This window comes from Ailuropoda melanoleuca, chromosome 7 (genome assembly GCF_002007445.2).
Source record: "Ailuropoda melanoleuca isolate Jingjing chromosome 7, ASM200744v2, whole genome shotgun sequence".
In the NCBI taxonomy this organism is placed as follows: domain Eukaryota; kingdom Metazoa; phylum Chordata; class Mammalia; order Carnivora; family Ursidae; genus Ailuropoda; species Ailuropoda melanoleuca.
The window spans coordinates 14,167,980-14,188,611 of record NC_048224.1 but is presented as its reverse complement, the minus strand read 5'-3'; the positions used below and the strand labels follow the sequence as shown (position 1 = coordinate 14,188,611).

The window sequence follows — 20,632 nt, the reverse complement described above, 5'->3', positions numbered from 1 at the left end:
GCAGAGAAAGAAGCAAGCTTCCATTTTATGAAACATTCCAAACCACTAACTCATGTAAAATAATCCATCAACTCATAAGAAGTAGAAACAAAGGTCAAATATTCATTTTAAAAACACCTGACACACTAGCATGTGTGTCTAGTCTCTTACAGAGCTTCAGACCCTCTGAGGATTAGACACCAGCTCTTCTCAAGCTGTTGCAGGCCCAAGCATCGTTCTCACTGTACAGTTATTAATGATCCTCTTTTCTAAAGCTAAGATGGAACTCAGAACTCCTCTTAGAATTACTATCTTTTTTTTTTTTTAAAGATTTTATTTATTTATTTAACAGAGATAGAGACAGCCAGTGAGAGAGGGAACACAAGCAGGGGGAGTGGGAGAGGGAGAAGCAGGCTCCCAGCAGAGGAGCCTGACGTGGGGCTTGATCCCAGAACGCCGGGATCAAGCCCCGAGCCGAAGGCAGACGCCTGACGACTGAGCCACCCAGGCGCCCCTTAGAATTACTATCTTAAATTTGCTTCACACCAGTATGTGTTCAAGAACTGAATCTTCTTATTTTTAAGACAATTTTATTATTTGATTATATTCATTGTAGAAAAAATGTGAAAACACAGAAAAATATAAAGATTAAAATGATTCAGTGTCCCAACCCCAAATACAGTAACAAAAGATTGTACATCCATTTCTGGCCTTTTGGTACATTAATGTAGAACTTTAAAACAAAATTAGCAATGCCAATGTGTGCACCTATCCTTCTTTCATTTCATACTATAGAGCAACTGTTTCTGTAGGACATGAAATATTACGTGAACACATGATCTTCAGTTGTTCTGAATATTTACTGTTACAACTAATGGTATATAAGACATCCTTCCTTATACATAACTCCTTGTATCTCTGATAATTTTTTAAAGATAAATTCCTAGGAACCAGTACAAAGGGTAGAAGTATTTTTAAGCCTTCGACACGTTTTACCAAACTGCCCTCCAAACAGATTGTACGAATTTACAGTCATACCAATAAATAGCCTAAGAATTCCCATTTCTTCTTCATATTTCCTTGGTAACATAGGAAAACGGATGTTACCTCCCACCCCTTATTATTACAAATTTATTGGGGGAAGGGTAAATGGGGTCTTATCTTTTTTTCTAAAGTGCCAGAATTTTTCCACATGTTTACTGGTTGTTTTCTGAAGCAGTCTACTAAGCCTTCTAGAAGGCATCTCTGATACGTGCATGTCTTCTTGTCTTATCATGGTCTTCCTTAGCAGACAACGGCATGAGAGCAGTGTGTCTTTTCCATGTTTTTTCCAAGTTAAGCTGAATCTTCTCGAATGACTGGAAATAGAAAGTCGTCTTGTCTCCTAGGCAGCCGTGCTCGTTTAATGTCTTGGTAATAAAACAGAAAACTGGGCCATATTCTAAAAGGAAGAAAACAGGCACAGATCACAGTTAACCAAGCACTTGCTGTAGGTAGTGGTTCTGAAGACCACGATAATCACCAGGAGTACTTATTTAAAAACCAGATTTTGATTTCAGATACTGAGGACTCACGGTATTCACTTTCAATAAACTCCCCAGGAAATCCTCATGTTCACCAAACCTTAAAAACAACCAACCAGATGTGGGACTTGAGACATAGCCCCTAACTCTTTTTTTTTTTTTTTTTTAAGATTTTATTTGTTTGACAGAGAGAGAGACAGAGAGAGAGACAGCGAGAGAGGGAACACAAGCAGGGGGAGTGGGAGAGGGAGAAGCAGGCTTCCCAGCCCCATGCAGGGCTCGATCCTGGGATCACGACCTGAGCCGAAGGCAGACGCTTACGGACTGAGCCACCCAGGCGCCCCATATAGCCTCTAACTCTTAGCTCCTCTCTCTGCTTTCCTGTAAAGTGAGTTGTGCTTATTTCAAGAGGGCTGTTCATCTGAACATCCACTAGGATATGTTTTATATGGCAACCTCCAGCCTGGATTAACGTAAATCAACCTCTGTCATTCACCTGATCCCACTGGGAAAAATCCTTGAAATTTGAGTACATTAGTATCTCTAAACATAAAAGGATCTCCTTCATCACGGCAAATCTTATGTATCTTTGTAAACCACAGCTGACCATACAGCGGGACTCACTCAGTGTTCTTGGAATGAACGAGTGAATGGATGGTATACATTTCAGCATAGAGGGGACTGAACACACTACCCCAGAATACTCCAGAATAAGGAGGGGTTGTTAGCAGGGTGTTCCTTAATGCGACAGAATGGAGGCCGCAATTCTCGGTATTGTCTAGAGTGGCAATTCTTCATTTTCTTTCTTGGGATCATGTATACCTGAGAATCTGATGAAAGCTGCACATACTAACCCTCTTTAAAAATGCATACATACAGAAACACACTATTTTTACACACTTTCAGAAACTTCACAGAAGGAAAGGAGAACATGGATTTCTACCATCCAAGCATTTTTTTACTTAAAAAGGAAGCTGAAATAAATTTATTGCTTGAGAAATTATCTTCAAATTCAAAAGACTATGGTCAAAATGGGGTCAGCTGAAAAACCTAAAAAAAACAACAACCCGTCACATGTTGCAGGTGACATCAGCCTCTGTAGCAGCAAAAGTATGAGTCATATTTCCCATAATCAATAGCGTGCTTGCTTAGACAAGCAACATCATGCTGTTCCTACTGCCCTGCGCGCAGGGAAAATCTAACAAGTTTCCAGTTTAAACTGACTTTCCTCAATTCTTAGAAATTAACTGGTTTCCCCTTACTTCATTATTACAATAAGGCTCGCCTGTATTTCAATTACGATGAAACACTTCATGGGGGAAAGAAGGGCTATCATGTACTCATTAAACAACATTTAGCTCCCAGGTACAGAGGTTGAAACCAACCCATGTGTTTCCTGTCCCTTATGGACTCAACGTCTAGTGGGAAAAAATGGAATACAAGTTCCAATATTCCTGACTTTGCCAGTGCGTAGGGCTGAGAGACACCTTGTTACAGGGGTGAGTACTGCAGCCTGCTGCATGTGCTTGCAAGAACCGGCTCTGTGTGTCCATCAGCGGTTTTGTACCGATAGCTTGAAATCGGCTGTGCCGGAGTGCTTCCACCATGCACTGGGCATCCACTAACATCTTTGGCTCCTCAATGCCCACCAGCTGTTGACCACTGGCCACCACACAGTGTCTCCATCACACTAAAATTGTGGCTCTCGTTCCAGGGCTCCTTGGTGGTAGCAGTTCAGGTAGGGAGGGCTTTTATCAACTTTTCAAATCCTCTCTCAACCACTTGTCATAAGACCCAAGAGTGTAGGTGTGTTCTAGACCTTACCACAGCTAGCTACCTTCTCTGGATACTACGGGAATGTAATATCCAATCGACTTGAGGCAACTCCTTATCTAATGTGGTTAATCAAGAGAGTTATGAACTGTCCAAATAAAAATCAGGCGTCTCTGAGCTTAGCACTCAGTTTAAAATTATATTCTGGGAATTAATAATAGGGTTGAAAAGCTACCAATCTACAACCTGTCCCGTGTTTATCTTAATCACTGTCTTAGTCTGATACAACATCAACCCTAAGTAGACATTCCTTGGCACTGTTTTGGTATTGCTATTAGTGTTTTGGCTTTAAAGGCTGCCAGCACTTTGCCTAGGTCTGCCAAAGAGCAAACAGCTTTGTTAGCAATGTAAGCCATGTACAGAGCAAGCACTTTAACCTTCTGAAGTATGACTTAGGGATACCCTGCAAAGCATGACAGTGTTAAGAGCCTGGCAGACAAGATCCTAAAACTCTCACCACCTCAACTTTCAACAGTCTTGCATTACTCGCCAAAATAAAGAATGACTCAATTTCACAATGGTTAGTACGGTGGTAAAGAGCATGAAAACTTGTAGAGAACTTCTAGACTAGTATAAAATATAAAACAATGAGCTGGACCAAGGGTGAAATGCAAGTAAGAGAAGAAGGCTGCTGCTGGTCCATATGGCTGAGGGCACCTACCTTCAGGTTATGCAGGGTTTCTGACCATTCCATGGACCCTATCTGAGGTATGGCAGTGAGGAGTAAACTTTTGGCTTTATTGGCATTTTCTTTCAGGGTCTTTAAGACCCGGTCCACCGAAACCTAGAGAAACAACAGCACAGGATGTTACTAGCAATTTACAATCCCACTGCTCTCCGCAGAACATTTTCCTGAGCTCCTCCTACCTGATCCGTAAAATCCGTTTACTCCAATTCCAATCCCCCAAGCACCAGCCCTGCATTTTTCAAGGCGGGCTTGGTCCCTGGGGGCAGGCCGTGGAGAAACCCAGTGACATCTCTGAAAAGCACTGTTTGTTTTCAATATAATGTCTGAGAAACTATCTCAGATGTATAACGTTAGCATGGTCTGGAAAGATGTGGCTAATTCTCCTCACGTCCACGGTAAAATGGATTCCAGTCTTAAAATTGTTGCTCCACTGGTTAACGAATCACAAGATAAGCACATTGTTGTTTAGAGAAGTCTTCGCGTTAATAAAGAGAAATGCTGGCATCAGAGTACCATCATTTCTACAGCTCCCAGTGGATTAATGGATGGGCGGCTAACATCAGAGAACAACAACAACAAAATCCCAAACCAAACAATCCACTTTAATGAGTTTCCTGACAGGAAAACGAAACTTAGTTTTGACATCTGAATTGGATCAAATCTCTGGAACCAGCTGTCAATTGACAGAAAATACAGAGGACAGAGAAATCTGTCAAACTACCCCAAGGGGAGGATTTCAGTGATCAAGAAAGTTTCCTGTGGGAAACTCTACAGGACAGATGGCCTAGTTTCTTTTCAGAACACTTGGCAGTAAAAAATTGTGATATTTGAGATAGCTAGAAACATGAACTATGCTTCGATATATTAAGGAATTACTGTTGGAATGGGACAGTGACAATGTGGTTATGTTAGATGTATATGGATAAAATTATGGATCAGAGTCTAGAGGAAATACAATTGCCCTAAGCTGGTATGTTTATAATCGAAGCTGGATGATTTATAAAAGCTCACACTGCCGTCGACTTCTGTATATGACTGAAACTGCTTCACAAGGACATTGAAAAAAGTTGTGAATGTGAAGTGAATGAGCAGAGGTGGAGTACTTGTTACACCTCAGTATATTAGAGGGTATTTGAAGTTCAGGGCACAGAGATTACACCCTTCTATCTCCTGGAGTTATATAAGTCCAGATCCGTCCCACAAACACTGAGGCGTGCTTAGAAAAAACTGACAAGCACTGGTGCAGATGGCAGTCCCATCCCTGTGGGGGTACAAGGCAGTGACCCGCTCGGCGCTGCCGGGTACACGCAGAGGCATGCTTTAAGCAGTCTTCCGATGAAGGCTCATGAAGCATCCAAGAAATTTACCTTGTATTTACTTTTCTTCCTTATACTTTTCCTTTGTTATGTCTTTTTTTTTTTTTTAAGATTTTATTTATTTATTTGAGAGCAAGAGAAAGAGAGCAGGAGTGGTGGGGAGGGGTAGGAGAGAGAGAGACAGACACAGACTCCCCGCTAAGCAGAGAGCCCAATGTGGGCCTCGATCCCAGGACCCTGAGATCATGACCCGAGATGAAGGCAGATGCTTAACCCACTAAGCCCCCCAGGCACCCCTTCCTTTGACTGATATTTCTATACAAACTCTGATCTCTCTTTTCTTTTCTTTTTTTTTTTAAAGACTTTATTTATTTATTTGACAGAGATAGAGACAGCCAGCGAGAGAGGGAACACAAGCAGGGGGAGTGGGAGAGGAAGAAGCAGGCTCCCAGCGGAGGAGCCTGATGCGGGGCTCGATCCCAGAACGCCGGGATCGCGCCCTGAGCCGAAGGCAGATGCTTAACCGCTGCGCCACCCAGATGCCCCTGATCTCTCTTTTCTTGTCTTTGTTCCTGCTGTGGGGCCCCACCCCAAATGCCCGTTCTTCTAGCCTCCTCACAATAAAATCTAACCCTCTGATGAACGTCCAGCTCGAATGTCAAGTTTTCTTCTCAAACATTTCTGCAGCACCGCCCCCATTAGACCTGCCCTGGGAGGCCCGCCCTCTCGGGAGCCCGCACTATGGGGGCCGCTGTACATCTATGATTTCGTTTCATTCTCTCAGAAATCCTGAAAGGTCAGAACTCTAAATCAACAACCTCCAACCCCTCACCTCTGGCTCCACCCCACAGAAGAGTAAATGGATCAAAGAACTTGCTTGCCCGGTGTTACAAGTAAATGGAGCAACAGGAATTTGAAGGTGGGTGTAGGCAACTTGCAGATCTTGGTACCATGCCAAGCCGCACATCTGGTTTAGAGCACAGAGACACACAGGGCTGGTGGATGATGCGATCTCAGTCTGTGCTTTTCTTGTGGCATTTAGCGTTCTCTGCCTTCATGCCTTCCCACTTACACTCAGCTTAGCTTCTCTGCTTTCAACTCAAGTGGCTCCAACCGACTGCTTTCCCAGCCTCCCGTAGTAAAGGAAAGCATCATGTGCTCTGCAGAGACAGATGTTACCAGACTGAGCAGAAAGCCACAGGCAGGAAGCAACCTGCTCTCAGGGAGTGGCAGAGGCTGGAACCTCCTGCTAACTGGAAACAGCTTCTCAACTCCATGAGGCCGAGCTGGCCCTCGGGTGACCAGAGCTGCCAAGTCAGAGATTATGCTGTGTCAGGATCTGGAAGTTTCTTACACAAAATACCCTAGTAGTTAGCAATGGGTTAGTACACTGAGGAGTCGGGACAAGGTATTCATGCAAAACAAAGAACCCGTGTTCAAGTACAACCCAAACTCCATATACATAGATGGACTGACAGCAAGGATAGCTCACTGTTTTACATGAAAATGGACAGTGCAACAAGCAGCTCTGAGATGGCAGGAAGGGTCATCTTGGAGAAGAGGTCACTTCCCATAAATGTGCTCACAACAGCCACCCTGCACTTGCTCTTTACTTCAAAACCCCTTGACTGTAATTTTGTCCCTTTCTCTATTTTATTTTTTAAAGATTTTTATTTATTTATTTGAGAGAGAGAGAGAGAGAATGGGGGGAGGAGCAGAGGGAGAGGGAGAGAGATTTCCAGCAGACTCCCTGCTGAGTGGGGAGCCTGACATGGGGCTCCATCCCACGACCCTGAGATCATGACCTGAGCTGAAACTAAGAGTCAGATGCTCAACTGACTGAGCCACCCAGGCACCGCCCTCCTCCTCTATTTTAAAATGAGATGAGATGGGGGACAAGACAAATGATCTGGTTTCTTCAAGTGAAATGCAAGGAGTGAAAAGACAGGGGAATATTAGATTACAAGAGATGTAAGAGGCAGATCATTCAAATGCAATGTGTGGATCATAAGGGACCCTGATCTGAACAGTTATATGAGACAAGAAGGAAAATGTAAACAGTCTGGATATTTGGTTACACAAAGGAATTAATATCAATATTTTTTGGGTACAATAGTGGTATTGTAGTTATTTTGTTATTATCTTTTTTTTTTTTAAGGCCTTCTGGAAAAATATTTACTTCAAAATAATGAGGGCAGGGGAGAAAGAAGTGAGTAGGGGCGTATATAGGACACAAGACTGGCCATGCTGGTACAGCTGCATGATGGGTAACTGGGGGTTCATTATATTAGCCTCTCTCCTTTTCCCAATGTTTGAAGTTTTCCATGCTGAGCATATTTATTTTGGAAGCCTGACTGACGTGGTCCAGTGTCTTCACATACCAGCTGGACCTTGCTATCTTTCCTGCCCAGAACCCCTCACTGACCTCCCCTCTGAAATACTTACATAGTCTACACTACTGCCTCCCTCCCTCCTCTCCACCCACCCAAGTGTGCCTGTCTTTCCCACCACTCTTCCACCAGAAAGGCTTCCCAGACTTCGAATATTTGGTTGGGTCAGCAGGCCATGTGCTTCTCACCACACTTCTTTATAACCCTGAGCTTTCTTACACACTGGTCAGCTTAATCTCTGCGCTTCCCCCCTCACCCGCCAAAGGCCTCAGAATGTTCGCTCCTCACAGGCTTGTCTGTCTGCTGTCATAGTCCTACAGCAACATGATGCAGTCACGGGAGGTGAGACGGACAGATATGAACAGAATCCTCTTACCAGGCAGAGGTAACAGGTCTCCCCTTTGAAAACACACATAATAACCAGTAGCACAGGATAAGGAAATTATAACCCAAACACACTTTCATCCTTAAAATAAGGCCCAAGTCTCAGTATGATTCCCATCACACCGACATGTCCATAATGCGTTGTTTATCCGTGGATAAAAGTGTCTTTTTCTTCCCTGTGGAGATCTTTGTTTGTCTCTTCCAACAAGAAGTATGAACAAAATACCCGACCATATATAGAGAGCTGACTTTAACACCTGGCAGAGAGGCCCTTTCTGGAACTAACACAGTAGAACAGGTGGTGAAGACACCCCCTCAGCGGCTCCCATGGGGCCTGGAAACCCAGGCCACACACGTTGGGAAGAGAATCCCACCTACCGCTTCCTCATGCTCCTTCCAGCAGTCATAATCTGTTGCCATGGCGATACTAGCGTAGCAAATCCCAGCCTCCTTAGCGAGAACCACCTCTGGAACTGTGGTCATGTTGATAACATCTGCTCCCCAGGTGCGGAACATGAAGCTTTCTGCCCGAGAGCTAAAACGAGGTCCCTCGATTGTGACCATTGTCCCTTTTGAGTGGCAGCGGAGTCCTAACTTTTTAGCAGTCTCTGTGAGGACCTAGAAAACAAAGAACCACAAACTCAAAACATACAAACGTAAGTAAGAGCTTACTATTTTGTGTTTTTCCCTGATGTTTGACAAGTTAATTACTTAAAGATTTTTACTCTAAATGGCTAGTGCCTGGAGGCCCTCAGACAGAATCTGGAAGATCACGGAAGGGTGTTTCCTAGATCCTTGCCCCCTCAGATAACCCTGTTCCCCCAGCCCCCAGCACACACAGCTTACAGCCACAAGAGCAAACAATGTGCTTTTCCTCTACACCAAGCATTTGTTTATGTACTTTAATGTCACTTAGTTTTTTTTTTTTTTTTTTAAGATTTTATTTATTTGACGGAGAGAGACAGCGAGAAAGGGAACACAAGCAGGGGGAGTGGGAGAGGGAGAAGCAGGCTTCCCGCTGAGCAGGGAGACTGATGCGGGGCTCAATCCCAGGAACCTGGGATCATGACCTGAGCTGAAGGCAAATGCTTAACGACTGAGCCACCCAGGCGCCCCTAATTTCACTTACTTCTTAACAGCTTGAAGAGACTAAGCTGGGTTGTAAACATGGACTTGAGCCTGAGCCTTCACCCCCCAGGCTAAGCAAAGGTGCCAATCCTATTCACATCTCCTCAAAGACATGCTGAGAACGGTTTCCAAGCTCCTGACTGGTCTTTCACACAAAATCTAAAGAATTTTATAGAAGCTTTTTTGGTTAGAAAATGATTTCTGGGGTGCCTGGAGGGCTCAGCTGGTTAAGCATCCAACTCTTTTTTTTTTTTTTTTTTAAAGATTTTTATTTATTTATTTGACAGAGATAGAGACAGCCAGCGAGAGAGGGAACACAAGCAGGGGGAGTGGGAGAGGAAGAAGCAGGTTCATAGCGGAGGAGCCTGATGTGGGACTCAATCCCACAACGCCGGGATCACGCCCTGAGCTGAAGGCAGACGCCTAACCGCTGTGCCACCCAGGCGTCCCTAAGCATCCAACTCTTAATTTCAGCTCAGGTCATGGTCTCAGGGTTATGAGCTCGAGCCCTGTGGCTGGCTCTGAACTGTGTGTGGAGCCTGCCTAAGATTCTCCCTCTCCTCACCTCCAAAAGAAAGAAGGTGAGGTCTTCATAATCTCTTTTGCCTATTGTCTCTCCCAAAGACACATACAAAAACAGAATGGGGCTGTGTTGGTTTTTTCTCTCCAGGGATAAACTTATCACGGCATTTTACTTTAATGGCAAGGCCATGCATGGGTTTTAAAAACATTATTTAAAAGTTCGTTCACTTTTTCCAGTGACTAATTAATAACATGCCTCTAGTCCTCAGGTTATTAATTTCTAGCCAATGCTTCAAAATTCCTTTTTAATTAAAAAAATTAACTGTTAACCCACTTAAGCACTGCCAAAAATTGACTTTATCTTTGTACGTTTTCATTTTCTCATCTGTAAAATGGGAATAATGAGATTGTATTACATCAGTGTGTGCTGTAATACACATACATATAAGACAGCACAGAATTGTGTCGGGCACATTGTAAACACTGGATTAAAGCTAAACCAGTCTTGTAACAACTACTAATACTGGCACCTTCTACACTTGTTTGCCAAATAACTGGCAAAGATTCCTGGGGTACTTTATATATAAAATGGTATGACTCAATGTCAATAAAGGCTCCAATTTAGGCCAAAGTCTAGCCTGCACATGTCGGAACCACATAAGCAAATTAACCTATTTCTTGGAAAATAATTTTCATTATGCTATAGCAGTGGGAGAAAGAATTTTATTAAGAGCCTTGGCAACACCAAATTTAGAAGCGTGACAAGTCACAATGAATAATTGATGTTATATCATGTTTATTTACACTATATATGCTGAAAATAAGATTATGCTTAATAAAAAACTTTTCCCTCGAGTACAGGTAATAAATTCGAGGGCCTAAATCACTCTTCCTTCACCTCTACCTCCCCCACCTCCAAATTAAATTACAGCCAGCCCAGTCCCATCTTCATTAAATGTCTTTGAAAATCCTGAATAACCAAGCTGTGTGTCTTGGCCAAATTGGGATCACGACCTGAGCTGAAGGCAGATGCTTAACTGACTGAGCCACCCAGGCACACCATTTCCCATTTTCTTAAACCGCCTTTCCTAGCCTTCTTTTAGTCTTACACAGGGCGGTGTGTGTGTGTGTGTGTGTGTGTGTGTGTGTGTGTGTCCCCTGGCTTGGCCTGGCCAAACTTACTGGAAACGATCCCCTACTGCTGATCTCCAAGCCACCGCATCTGCATGTGTTCTGTGTACATCGTTGGTATTTCCCTTCCCCTACCTCTACTGCTAGTACCTGAATTCAGTGTCTTCTCCGTGGGACACGATCTCAGGCCTATTCTCTCCTTGGTCTATTTCTTCCCAAGCTGCCCCTATTTTGAAATGGACAAGAATCTTACATACATCTAATTACCCCTGGAAAGCAAATTTATTATGTGGACAGATCTGCGTTTCAGAGGGAAGACGAGCAGCAACGTTTTGATATATTCTGCTGACAACGACCTGGAAATGCATATACATATATCCCAAATACCCAAACACCAACTTAACCTGCCATTTTTTTTTTTTTTAAAGATTTTATTTATTTGACAGAGATAGAGACAGCCAGTGAGAGAGGGAACACGAGCAGGGGGGAGTGGGAGAGGAAGAAGCAGGCTCACAGCAGAGGAGCCCGATGTGGGGCTTGATCCCGCAACGCCGGGATCACGCCCTGAGCCGAAGGCAGACGCCCAACCGCTGTGCCACCCAGGCGCCCCCTGCCATTTTTTTTTAAACAAATAAAAAACATATTTTACACAAATCAGAGAGAATCAACAAGCAGTGGTATATCGGAAATATACCCCTGACCCCCGGCTTCAGATTCTAGATTTCTGTTTGAGACCACCGTGAGATTAAGGAGCCCCTGCTGTGAACTCTAAGGAAACTACTTTTACACAATTATGTGGGGCTGAACCCAAAAGCTGCAATAAATCTTCCACTTTTCCATATGTTAAAACTATCTGAATGAGTAAAATGCTTAGGTACTTCCCCTAAAGGGCAACCCCCTTAGTGCTAAGATTTTACTGTAATCCTGGAGAGGAGGCCGGATGGTAACAGCCAACCTCAGCTCAAAGGCCAATGATGCCAGTCTGACGATGTATAGATTATCAAACACTGAATTCATAAAGGCGGTTACCAGTTGTTGGATGCCTCATAACTGACAAGTGTAGCTCAAAGCACTTTATAGATGATAATGACTCACTCATTTAACCTCCACACAGTGCTGTGAGGTACATGTTACCATCACCTTCATTTTCCAAACGAGGAAACTAAGGCGCAGGGGCATTAAGTAACTTGGACAACAAGACACAACCATGAAGCCAGAAGAGCAGAGATTCAATCCCAAGTAATCTGGTTCCAGACTGTACACTCTTGACGAATATGCTGTCCTACACTAACTGATTTACAAGGTATTCTGATAGCAAACCCAAAACCTATAAAAAAGGTAGGCTGCAACTCTGAGTCACTCAGCTTATACGTGACTGAGAGTAGTGGAGACAGTACTAACAAAGGGAAAGCCTTCTAGAAACCTTGCGTAAGAAGCAAGCTTGAGAGGGGAAGAGGGACCACCTGTTAGCCAATGAATTGAACCCTAGATGCCACCCCAAGCCCTTACAGCGCACCTTCCAGAAAGACTACAAACCTCTCTCGTTTTGGGGCAGAACGGCTCAGCCATGGGAATATGGCATACTCCTCTGGCACAGGAATGACTTCCGTCATAGAAGGTCTGCGGCCTTTTGGTGGTCCTAGAAAGTAAAGTGAAAAGGTGTTTTTGTTTTGTTTTGTTTTTTTATTTTTTTTTTTATTTTTATTTTTTTTAAAGATTTTATTTATTTATTTGACAGAGATAGAGACAGCCAGCGAGAGAGGGAACACAAGCAGGGGGGTGGGAGAGGAAGAAGCAGGCTCATAGCAGAGGAGCCTGATGTGGGGCTCGATCCCATAACGCCGGGATCACGCCCTGAGCCGAAGGCAGACGCTTAACCGCTGTGCCACCCAGGCGCCCCTGTTTTGTTTTTTTAAAGCCATCACTCCATCCTCTGGGGGCTGGTGAACCCACGGTATCTAGGCCAACACCTTGATCCTCGCTCCAGAATCGATAGCTGTGGACAAGCTGAAGGCGATTGTTGGAAAAGCCGCTTCAGGATGATATCTGGCTTTTCTGGCTCTCGGTTGGTGACAACATGCTTTCTAACAGGAATTCAAGTGTGTGGTCTGGTGACTGACAGGACAACCACAGTGTAGGTACAACTCAACTTTGGGGGTGAGAGGCTGGGTAAAACCCTTAAGAAGTCCCTACAGAATTCCCATTCATGGTAGATGTAGAGGGCTGTGCCGTGAACCCCATATATATCCATTACGTAGATTCAACAATTCAAATTTTGTCAAACGTGCTTCATCTGTTAGCTTTTCCATCTGTGCGAATCTCAGCCTTTTGTGGTTTCACCCCTACTTCAGATGGATCAAAATATGTAGACTTTTCACTGTAATGTCATGATCACATTTGATAAAAATTAATTCCTACATACCGACTAATACACAGACCAGAGGCAAATTTCCCAGATGTCCTTAAAAATGTCTTTTCGTTTTTTTTTTAACTTATTTTTTATTTCTTTACAAATGCTTTTTTAGTTTCAAGTTCCAAACAAGGTCCTAAGCTTGCATTTGACTGGCCTGTCTCTAATGAGGGTAATTGACACCCTCTACCCCCAACCTTATTTTTTCATGCCTTTGGCCCACTGAAGAAAGTGGCTGTTTGTCCTGCTGCACTTTTGGGAATCTCTTCGCCACCTCACTTAGTTTCTTCCTCTACCCACCATAATTAGTTCGAAAATCTTAGTTCAACTTCTTGGTAAAACATTTTTGAATCCACAAATGAAAGGCTAAAATTAACGCAGAGCCAAGTCACCCTGCAATTTTTCACCCAAAGTTTTCAGAATAAAGCACTTTCTGTGTCCTTTATTGTTCATAACTTGAACTCGTGAGTAATACAGGAAAGAGAGTCTTCATCTTTCCTACAGAGAGGAAGGCCAGGGAGGGACATTCACGTCTACTTCCGGGAGCGGGAGACAAGGGATCAGCATGGAGAAATACACTGGTTCGATTTACACAGCTGGTGTGTCCACCTGCCGAAATTCATCGGTTACTTCCATCCTGTACCACACTAAACAGTGACACTTAGCTGGCACCACAGCCCCCAGGCTCCATAACGGGGCCACAGTGCTCTGCAGGGATGAAAACCCAGCCTATGCTCCTCCCAGCCCTCTGTCATGTGTGTTTTAGGGGAAGGCCAAGTTAACCCCCAAGCAATTCCAGATGGGGTTGAAGAACAGGTCAAATGGCCGTCCTAGCCCACATCACAGAGGCTTTTCTCCTTTTGTAAAACCAACCAGTAAAATGGTGCCACGCACTCCATCCAGCTGTGGCTTGGTATCAGCCTTCCATGAGTCAAGTATGAGCAATAGCCCCATTTACAACCGTGATTAAGTATGAAAACAAGGCCACAAAAACCTCCAGCAGCTATACCCCCATAAATGTCCATGCAACACCCCCCCTTACCCATCTCTGTCCCTCTCTCTTCACTTTCTACCCCTTCTTTGCCCAATCGCTCCTCTTTGTTCTGACTTCTACCTTAAGACAAAACACGTATTAGTCATGCTTTATGTTACATCACATACATGCGATTCTTATTAACTACAGTTCATTCCCTTTGTCAAGTGGAACACTTTACATTTTTCTCTTTAAACAAAGCTCTTCAGGGGCGCCTGGGTGGCTCAGTCGGTTAAGCATCTGCCTTTGGCTCAGGTCATGATCCCGGGGTCCTGGAATCGAGGCCCACGTTGGGTTCCCTGCTTAGCAGGGAGCCTGCTTCTCCCTCTCCCTCTGCCTGCCCCCCCCCAATAAATAAATAAATAAAATATTAAAAATAAAATAAACAAAGCTCTTTAACTACTAGCTACAGGGCTTAGAGCAAACTGCCATATCTGTTTGATTCTCTATTTCCAATAATAAAATGTAGTTCATCCACCCATTTGTACAGGCATCATTGAGGATGAAGTCAGCCAAGATGTCGAGACGACTGCCAGTGGCTTGGAAGCAAGGTCTGGACTAGAGACTGACAAGGAGCCAGCACCAAGGAGAAGCTATGCCTGAGGCCAGAGCCTCAGCGCACCCAGCCCCGAACGGGCAAGTGAAGGGCGCAGCCCTGGGGAAGAAATGAAAACTTCAATACCACTATTAGTAATATTGGTGACCAGTAATACTAATGATTTCAGGGCTATGCTGTCAAGATCCAGGAAAAAAAGCGTGTGAGAAACACCTCTCACACAGCCTGCCCACCTGTCTGTCCTGTTCCACATAACTAACTTCAGTGTCGGCACATTCAATGAAACATTTAATGACCTAAACTTAAACCACTATAAACAGCAGTACTCCTGTCCAACATAAAACGGTAAGGCATGATTAATGCTGAATGAAATTCTGACCAAGAGCAATGGGATTTATAATCACGGTGGGGGGGGGGGAGATGGGGGACGGAGCACATTTTTTTTTCCTATAAATACAGTAGAGTATGTGAATGTATTTTCTCTTATGATTTTCTTAATACCTTTTCTGTAACATACTTTATCATAACAATATAGTACAGAATGCATGTAACAGATAAAATAGTGTTAATCGACTGTTTATGTTATCAGTAAGGCTTCTGGTCAACAGCAGGCTATTAGCAGTCAAGTTTTTGGGAAGTCAAAAGTCATACATGGATCTTCAATGGAACAGGGGTCAGCGGCCCTAACCCCATGCTGCGTGAGGGGTCAGCCGTACTTTGTTAGAGCAGTAACCGGACACTAACACACGTGCTTACGTGGTTTAAGATACAGTCAACTCAGTTATGGCTTCCACAGGAATAAAGAAATGAGGCTGAAGGTCGGCCCCAACTCCTGCTTCATTAGCAAAGCCTCCCAGCTGGGCCAGGGGACCGCAAATGTCACACCCACATTAGCCTGGGACCCCCTGGAAAAACAGACTCTGGGGCTGACTGATCTGGCTGGCTTTATACCGCTCGCTGCATAACTCTGTGCCTCAGGGAAAAGCCAATCTGACCTCTCTGCACCTCAGTTTGTATCCGTTTTCTCATATTTAAAATGGGGAATAAATAATACTGCCCACCTTCTAAGGTCGATGTGAAGACTGAATGAGACCTGGGAAGCAAGTCCTCGGCACTAGCAACTTCTACTTACAGAAAATCCGCTTCTGTACTTCTCATGTGCCAACCTCGGGGCCTGACACAAGGATGGACCTCAAGTCAAAGGCACACAAAAAGCCGCTTGAGGCTATCACACAAAAGAGACGTTAAGTGTGCACATGAACAAAAATCTGCCCGTGGAAGAGTGAAGGAGACAAAACTGTGTTGTGTACTGGGAGGAGAAGTTAAGTTCAAGACTGTCGAGGAGAGAATACTGGGCACTTCCACACACAGAACAGGGAAAAGCCCAGGAAAAGACTGGTAGATTGTTGGATCGGCTGGTAGACTGACTGGCAGACTCTTGAATCGGCTCTTGGACAGCCGTTTGTTAAAAATTCCCCTTTAAGAAAAAGCAGAGCTGCAAGCAACAAGGAGAACACCTGTCCTACAGCAGAAGCAAACACAACTGCGCATCTCTGAGGAGGCACGTGTCCCCAACAAGCCTCAGCATGCAGGGACATGAGTCAATTAATCTACTAGCAAAGCAGGGCAGACAGCTGCTCATAAGTAGCACGGTTTTGGGGAAATGATTCCACCCCCATCACTTATAAGATATCCAAATGGTAATGCACATGGACAAACTCAAATTCAGTTTCTAAGAAACCAAAAGAGAACAAAAAGTCATCCCAACCCCTCTTTTCTTTTTTTAAAGACTTATTTATTTATTTTTTTAAATATTTTATTTATTTATTTGACAGAGAGAGACAGCCAACGAGAGAGGGAACACAAGCAGGGGGAGTGGGAGAGGAAGAAGCAGGCTCTTAGGAGAGGAGCCTGACGTGGGGCTCGATCCCACAACGGCGGGATCAAGCCCTGAGCCGAAGGCAGACGCTTAACGACTGCGCCACCCAGGCACCCCTAAAGATTTATTTCTTTACCCCAAAGAGAAAGAGAGAGAATGTGAGCAGGGGGGAGAGGCAGAAGACGAGGGAAAGAGAGAATCCTCAAGCAGACTCCCCGCTGAACTCGGAGTCTGATGCAGGGCTCGATCCCATGACCCTGAGATCATGACCTGAGCCAAAATCAAGAGTCGGACTCCCAACTGACTGAGCCACCCACCAGGTGCCCCCAATCCCTCTTTTCATTAAAGCCTGAGCTCCCAGGGAAAGTGGAAGTGCTCTACGTAGCAAGTCTGCCATGGCCACCTTGACACCCAGGAGCTCCGCTAGCCATTTATCCCACAGGGATGTTCGCACAAATACAAAGATAATGGGGCACACCAATGGTAACAGAACCACAGTGAATACAAACAGGAAACTGAAAACAGCCAAGTTCCCACTTCCAAAGGCAGCCTAACTAAACCACACTGCCAACAATGGAAGAGTGTATGTCTGTTATAAACAGGGTGGCATCTGACTAGACGTGTGGAAAGCGGAGATGGTTAAAAGGGAAGACAGCACGTTGTGAGCTAGGATAGAAGAAGACAAACCATTCTTTTTCTAGAATTCCTATAGAGTCACACAAACATATTTGTTTTTTGTGTTGAAAAATATGTAAATGGTATGTAATATGGACTATCTCACAATATGCTTGATTAAGGTAATGATGACAGATCTTGAAGACTTTTCTGTATCAGCACATAGAAATGTACTTGTTTAAAGTTCTGAATAGAAGGCCATGGATATATCAGTATATTTAAGTTACTATACAAAAATGGATCATTAAAAATGGTACAATAAATATCTCTGCATGAGCTACCTTGTACACGTTCCTCAAAAAACGAAGAAAAGGAACTACTGCAAAGGCCTCACACATTTTCAAGTGTAACGGACAGATTTCACCAAATTTCCCTTCAATGGGCTACAGTAAGTCATATACCCACCAGAAACATAGGAGGGTTTCACTTTTTACCATATACCCGCCCATATGATTTTCATTTTATCTCATGACAAATACGTATTACTCTTTAAATGCTCTAAAACAAAGCTATGTTGGACAGCATTTTAGTTTTCACACTCACTAGAACACCAAAGACAATTTAAATTAAAAATTTAAAAGGTAAACAAAGAGGTGAAGAAGGAAAAAAAAAAAAGTAAGGCCAAGTCACCAACAGGTTAGATCCAAAGGATATTTATATTCTAGGAAATATACATAATTTTAAGATCAAGAGGATTAAGAATGAGCCTTCTAAATTTCTAGGTGTATATCCATGCGTGTGCACACACGTGTTTATGGACAGCACAGTTGTGAGAATGTTTGTTTGTTTACTTATTTAAAGATTCGTTCATTTATCTGAGACAGACAGAGTGAGCACGAGTGGAAGGGCGAGAGGGAAAGAGAAATCTCAAGTAGACTCCACACTGAGCGCAGAGCCCGACACCGGGCTCGACCTCACAACCCTAAGATCGTGACCCGAGCCAAAACCAAGTGTCAGACGCTCCGCCAACAACACAACCCAGGCGCCCCTGTTGTGAGCATGAGTGTAAATGAAGGGTCAAATCCTAGAAGATTTGGGTCACAGAGTTAGGGTACAAAGGGCTCTCATCTGGAGGAGAAAGGTAGGGCGCTGAGGGAGAGGAAGAGAGTTTAGAACTAACTGCAGGGGGGAGGGGCGCCTGGGTGGCTCAGTCGGTTCAGCGTCTGACTTGATTTCAGCTCAGGTCACCATCTCAGGGTCCTGAGGTCGAGCCCCACCTCTGGGTTCTGAGCTGAGAGTGGAGTCTGTTTAAGATTCTCTCTCTCCGGGGCACCTGGGTGGCACAACGGTTAAACGTCTGCCTTCGGCTCAGGGCGTGATCCCGGCGTTATGGGTCCGAGCCCCACATCAGGCTCCTCCGCTGGGAGCCTGCTTCTTCCTCTCCCACTCCCCCTGCTTGTGTTCCCTCTCTCGCTGTCTGTCTCTGCCAAATAAATAAATAAAATCTTTAAAAAAAAAAAAAAAGATTCTCTCTCTCCCTCTCCCCCCACCCCTGGCCCCACCCCACTTGTACTCTCCTTAAAAAAAAAAAAAAATTAAAACTACAGTGGGGAAAAGTAGAGGAAATTCTGATGTGAACGACACGAATAGAAACCCATTGTAACATGGAATGAATCTGTTCTCTTAAACAGAAGGAACTGAGAGCTTCTAAATTTGCATACATGTCATTAAGATCCCACCATTGCTCTGATCGAATGAGTGCTTATGGTGCCACAGGGAAGGAGAAAAGCCTATGACGTTTATATCCCAGTGAGGAGACCAGACTGTTTAACGAACATGTATAGTTTTTTCTTATTTTCTACTTTTCACGAGGTCTTGCTAAGCAGAGCATGCAGAGCAGCAGCTGGCTCTGACATAGATGTTGAGTACCAATCTCTACGGGCCTCAATTTTCTCATCTGTACAAGGGGGCCACAAGGTGTGTACCCGCTGGTTCCCTAGTGCTGTGATGACTAGCAGCACCAGGAACACAGTGAGGACCCCAGAAGCAGCTTTGCTTCACTGAGAAGTACCATGGACATGGTTCCAGGTCAATGTATGTAACTTCAACAAATCCTGTTTACGACTTCACATTCCACAGGACAGCTGTTCGACCACCGCCTTAGGCTGCTCACTCAAGAAACAATATACACATAACCTGGTTACATGTGTCTAGAAAAATACACCATTTGGTGCTTTTATTCTCAGGACTACATAAACCACAAAAGGGAAGACTTGTTGAAAAGGCATGCATATTTTAAATCTTACTGAGTCAGACTGCCTTTTAAAAACAGTCCTAGGGGCACCTGGGTGGCTTAGTCAGTTAAGCGTCTGACTCTTGATTTTGGCTCAGGTCATGATCTCATGGGCCCCGAGATCGAACCCAGCATCGGCCTCCGTGCTTAGCACAAAATGTGCTTGAAGATGTGCTCCCCCTGCCCCTCTTCTCACTCACGTGCTCTCTCTAAAAATAAACAAATCCTCAAAAGAAAATAAAAATAAAAAATAAAAGAGTTGAAACTATCTCTACCAGCAATAGGTACTATCCAGGACCTCACAGCATCAGACATGTGGGAAGAGCTTAATATTTTCTTTCACTTCAAAATTATCCAGAAATAACAACTTCATGTTCAGAAGAACAAATGTAACCAGATAATAAACACTACTACGTCACTGGGGAGAGGGAAACGGGCAGGGATACTAAGTACAAAGGCAATGGAAGAAACCACCACAGAGGTGACAAGATATTTTTAAGTACATGTCAAAGATCATCAGCATCGATGACAAAAGGAACTAGGAAAAAATGACATCAAATTACAGGAAGCGCTGAGGCCTTCTACATAAAGAGCTTGTTAGGACATTCCCTCCCCCTTGGACTGTGCTGTGAGCTCTGAGCCAGTACTAACCAGGACTCGGTGAAAACCCGACTGACGATGAGTTCTGGGCAAGCCCTTCCAGAGAGGAGTGGATGCCCTTATTTACAGCACTTTTTTTTTTTTTAAGTAGGCTCCATGCTAGGAATGGAGCTCAATGCAAGGCTTGAATTCACAACCTAGATCAAGACCAGAGCTGAGATCCAGAGTCGGATGCTCAGCGGACTGAGCCACCCAGGCACCCTTCCAGCACTTCTCTCATCATGTCTTTGTTTCTATTATATTTTCAGGGAGTAATCTCGAAACTGGCTTTGCAGGAGGCATGCTGGAGAGA

At 44.1% G+C, this 20,632-nt stretch overlaps 1 protein-coding gene across 1 annotated transcript in view; it reads right to left on the bottom strand.

Annotated features, from left to right (window-relative positions):
* Positions 1-552: 552 nt before the first annotated feature.
* Positions 553-20,632, bottom strand: part of MTAP (methylthioadenosine phosphorylase) — a 43,244-nt gene continuing 23,164 nt past the window's right edge. Inside the window, exons 5-8 of the mRNA XM_011221885.3 lie at positions 12,431-12,533; positions 8,492-8,731; positions 3,997-4,119; positions 553-1,420 (exon numbers count right to left, since the gene is read on the bottom strand). Of these exons, the coding sequence (XP_011220187.1) occupies positions 1,382-1,420; positions 3,997-4,119; positions 8,492-8,731; positions 12,431-12,533 (505 nt within the window). The 3' untranslated portion in view covers positions 553-1,381. The remainder of the gene's footprint in view (positions 1,421-3,996; positions 4,120-8,491; positions 8,732-12,430; positions 12,534-20,632) is intronic.